This window comes from Montipora capricornis, chromosome 14, assembly GCF_036669925.1.
Source record: "Montipora capricornis isolate CH-2021 chromosome 14, ASM3666992v2, whole genome shotgun sequence".
NCBI lineage: Eukaryota > Metazoa > Cnidaria > Anthozoa > Scleractinia > Acroporidae > Montipora > Montipora capricornis.
In genome coordinates, this window is record NC_090896.1 from 18,788,394 (window position 1) to 18,793,393 (window position 5,000).

The 5,000-nt window shown below is 34.7% G+C and overlaps 1 protein-coding gene across 1 annotated transcript in view; it reads right to left on the reverse strand.

The window, feature by feature from the left end:
- Positions 1 to 5,000, reverse strand: part of LOC138032266 (proteasome inhibitor PI31 subunit-like) — a 34,255-nt gene that overhangs the window by 16,224 nt on the left and 13,031 nt on the right. Inside the window, exons 5-6 of the mRNA XM_068879901.1 lie at positions 647 to 724; positions 9 to 68 (exon numbers count right to left, since the gene is read on the reverse strand). Coding sequence (XP_068736002.1) covers positions 9 to 68; positions 647 to 724 — 138 coding nt within the window. The remainder of the gene's footprint in view (positions 1 to 8; positions 69 to 646; positions 725 to 5,000) is intronic.

Sequence of the window (5,000 nt, forward strand, 5' to 3'; positions counted from 1 at the left end):
AATCTCACCCAGAATACCCTGGCATCCTATCCCCATCACCATATCCAAATGGACCAGCTACAGGAGCCCTGCCAGAGGATAAATCAGCAGTGTTGTCAAAATCATTAACAATATTACTAGATTGGCTGACAAAGTTATGTAATACACCAAACTGTAAAATAAGCCCGGACTGCTCACAACATTTGATTTTAAAAAGATCTAGAGGCCACAATTTGGAGGTACATGTACCTGGTAGCTGCCCTTTGGACGTTAAATTTTGGCAATTCATTAATAAGATGGGTAGAAGTTTTACAAGAGGATATTGCAACTTGCATTAGGAATAATGATTTCACATCTGATATCTTTCCTGTTGGGCAAGGAGTATGTCAAGGTGTTCCCTTATTCCCTACATGTATCTGTTCATTATTAGTTTGGATTATTTAAAATAAAAACATTAGTTATTGCCATAACACCAGAATGGGAATATCAAGGGCATCCAGATTGAGGGAGGCATCATTAAACCAAGTCTAGCCATGTTTGTTAAAAACGTGAAGTTTGTGCACCTGTTGCTGTTTGCTGGCACACAGCAACTCTCCTACATGTAATTCATCACTGCAACATGTGTTAAAGTACTGATCAGTGGATAAACTAAAATGTTCTTTATTACCATTGTCCATGAAATCCTGTTGGTCTCTGTGGTGAAATTCTCAGTGGATCATCATCTATCAGCCTGCTTGGTTGTTCCCTGTTCCACAAAGAAAAATTCTCACCTGTTACATGTAACTATGTACACTGTATAAAGCAGTTGAATAAGCACATTGATGACCACAAATTTGAAAGCAGTTTGACAACTGCTTTGCCCTGGCATACTTCACATTAGCACTAACTAATACATCCAGCCACAGGAAAAACCAAAACCAAGAAAATTATTGTTACTCACATGTACATGTACTGTACACTAAATTATTGCTTTTACAACCTTAGCCTTGTATGCAGGTGCAGTGTACTTGTTTAGCATCATAATCAGCTCAAGTGATTGTCTGAATTTGTTGTGCTTGGTTTTCCTTTTCATTGGTCGATAAACTAGCATGAGATTCTTAAACCAATCACGTAATATTAGTACTTTCAACAGTCATTTAAAAGCTGCTCTAACAGTCATTCCCTCAAGTCCATTGTCCAGGTGAGTGTACTGTAGTTGTAAGACGTAAACAAGGCTCGATTCAAAAGAAACTATGATGGCTGTATCATTGAGTATGTGAAAGACAGAAATTTTACCACCTGGGTTGATACATGTAAAAGTATATTGATCGCCATTGAGAGATAAGAAAACTAACTAAAGATGATCAGAACATTTGATCAAATATTCTGAAAAAGTTGATAACAGCAAATCTCTGAAATCCCAAGGGGGAGCGAGTTTTTCCGCTGGCTGAGGAACGAATAAAGCATGTAGGAGGCCTTCAGGTCACATGGTATGTTGCCAGTTTGGTTTATTTTTTGCCAACCACCATTTCCGGACCTGCCCCTCCCACCCACCTTTCATTTTGTCTTTAGGGAGGCTGCCTTGCCAGCATGACTACAAACGTACCGTAAATTTAAAAAAAAAATTACTTTTAACAACAACCACAACAACAAAGTACAAATTAACAAAAACGGTGAATGAGCAAGAAGGCAAATGAAAAAGGAAAGCCACAAGTGACAAGTGAATAGCAAAAAATAATTATTCATCTCTTTATTTTTTTTTTCCCTTAGGTAAAAAGGCACAGTTATAGCAAACAAACAAAACAGAAACAGGTTTTCAAAATAGTAGAGAAGGTATTAAAATTTCATTAACTTTTTATTTAAATACTTTTTGGAGACTCGGGTCTCAAGGCTTATAGAAGGCAGAAAGGGTTCCCATTTTGTCTTGACAGCAGAGGCATTATTTTCTTTTTGATAAATGTGTTTAAAACAAAAAATTGTTTCAATTGGGCGCCATTTGTAGAAAATTATTTAGAACAAATTTGTGACATCTTTTCTGTATTTAGAAGTAATTGAAACTGCCCGGAAATTTATTTATAAATAAGATGCAAAACTTGTCGCATCATATGTTACAATTAATTATTTTAGGCACATCCTGATTTACATTACATAATTTTGATTGCAAAATGAATTATATAAAAATAATGAATTACACAACTCCAATTATTTATAAATCAGTCTGTCACTAAAATATTTATAATTTTTACATATCATAAAGTTAGACAAACAAGTTGTAAACTTATTATTACTTGTCTGAGGCAAGGCACTTCCTAAGGCATTGTTGACAGCACGAGAGACGGCTTCTGATATAGCACGAGACAATCTTTCTCTGTCCCCATAAGGTCAATCTCTTTGAAACAACGCTATATGGTTTCCGCGAGGTGGAGCACATTATTATTTTATAAACAATGATTTTACATTTGGCAAGAGCCAGTTTTGTCATTTACAAATAATGGTTGAAATTCATTATTTATAAATAATGACTTTGTTCCCAGGGTTGAAAGTCATTATTTATAAATAACGACTTTGACCAAATTTCGTGACATATAAATAAGTATCTCAGAGACCCCATACTCAGCGAGGTAAAATTTCATTATTAAATTTTTAAAAATAATGGATTTTCACTCTTGGTAAACTTAATTATTTATAAATAATGTATTTACATGTGAGGTGAAGTAAATTTACGACTGGTTTGTCTAACTTTATGATAATGTGAATAAATATTTTAGAGACTGACTGATTTATAAATAATTTGTGTAATTTATTTTTTATATATAATTAAGTTCGCAATCAAAATTATTTATAAATCAGGCTGTGCCTAAAATAATCATTTACATATCATGCAACGAGTTTTGCGTCTTATTTACAAATAAATTCTTGTGCAGATTTAGTTATTTCTAATTATTTCATGAACCACACGTTTTCTCTTGTTAATCAACATCCTTTATTTAACTTACATACTTCATGAATATTTAACTAACTGAAAGTCCGGGGAGGGCTTGATAATGTAGCAGGGAAGAGCGGGGCTGATGAATTGAATAAATTGCTAATTATAAATGCAAGGGAAATATCTATATAAATACCCGGTTATTATCTGTATATTGTCCTGCTGCCCTGGGCAATATACAAATAAATCCCTTCCATTCATAATGAGCAATTAAAGCAAATCACACACGTCCTTTGACCCCGCCAAACATTCTAAGAAAATTTCTCCTTTTAACACAAATATAGAAATTTATTCTGCAACTATAGAAAATACAGTAGTATCCCATACATCATGCAGGCTATGTGTTCACTCTAAGAAAATTTTAAGTCGTTGGATATTACAAACGAGCAATTCTGGAACACAACACTGTTTGATCCTTTCACAGTCGCGTTGTTGTCATCTTGGCAAAATCTTTTTACTTCGTCATCAACTAACTGATCTACTTCTCTTTTTAACGAGGACTCGGCTTCCCTTTCTCCTACGGATCCTTCGGATCGACAATTTAATGCTTTAGAAATCTCAATTTTGGTAGAGACATCAGGCCTCTGATACCTTTGTAAAGATCTGATATCTCTCTCGATGGCCCGTACGCTCCACAATCAACTTATCTGAGATTCCTTATTCCAGTCCACGTGTTGCTGTTGTGGCCCTCAGACTGTGATTGCTGAATTGGCCCTGTAGGTCTGCGTCTTTACACAATTTGCTAACAACGTTTCCAAGCTTGTTATGTCCAACAGGGGTATTTTGCGTTAGGAAAATTTCGTCGTCACTATCCATTGCCGCTCTCACAAGTGTACTGGCCAGAAATTTGATTTTTGTCGGCTTACCAAACAAACAATGCGCTATTGTTCTCCGTTTCTCACCTAAGTGAGAACAAGTGCTTTGAACAAATTATGACCCGTGAAACGCCCTTTCTCGATGCTGTGTGAAAACCTTTACAATACTTACAATGAAAGACGTCACTGTCTGTGGTCGAATCAAAAAATTACAAACAAACAGATGGGTTGGGTTTTGGTGTTTTGCCTTCATAGATGATTTACTGCTGAGATTATCCCAAAGAAGGTTAGAGGTTGGGCTTGCAAGTTATATTTATTCTGAAAAGCGGTAAGGGAAAGAAAATTGTAGGATTCGTCCATTAAATACTTAATTTGCGTAATACCTTTAAAAAGCCAGTCTTTATAAGAAAACAGGCTTATTCTTAATTCTTATCAGGGAGTTTTGCCACAAAGGTGACGACAAAAGTTGTTCTTCAGATAATATTGTTTCCTGAAAAAAAAACTTCTGACAAAATTTGAAGTATTTCTGTACCTTTTTTTTTTTTTTCTTTAATAAAAAATTTACAAACACCCCTCCCCCCACAAAACACACTCACACCCACAAACACAGAATATGTTTACATCATAAAGAAAAATAAAATAAAACAAATAAATAAATAAATAAATAAAAAAGGAGGAGGTGCTCTTGTTTTGAGAGGAGCGACCAATTTATTATACTCTACAAGATCGGAATTGCCTGTACAGTTGGAGAACAAGGTGCTGGATTCTGTATTTATTTATTTATTTTTGAAGCAATAGCGGTTCCCATTTCTTTCGCGTTGTTGTATCTTCCTTCTCTACTTTATGAATATATTGTAGATGCCGTAAGTATTCTTCGAAAATTGGCTTTTGTTCTTTAAATTTACACAGCCAGATGAAATGTTTGCTTGTCAAAAAACAAAAATTAATTTGCAAATTGTATTTAGAGGTATCTGGCCTCAGTCCCAAGCAAGTATCTACCTGAAAAGCATATTCTTTACTAACAATTTTACAGGCCTGCATCCATGAAAAAACATGATTCCAAAAACAACGGCTTTTGCTACATTCCCAAAATAAATGAAAGAGGCTTTCTTTACCATATTGACAGAAGGTGCATTTCTCATTATCTATACGTCCTATTTTCTTAAGAAAACTATTAGTTGAAAGTCGTCGATGTAGGAATTTAAAATTAAAAACTATGAGTTTTGAACTCTTGGTACATG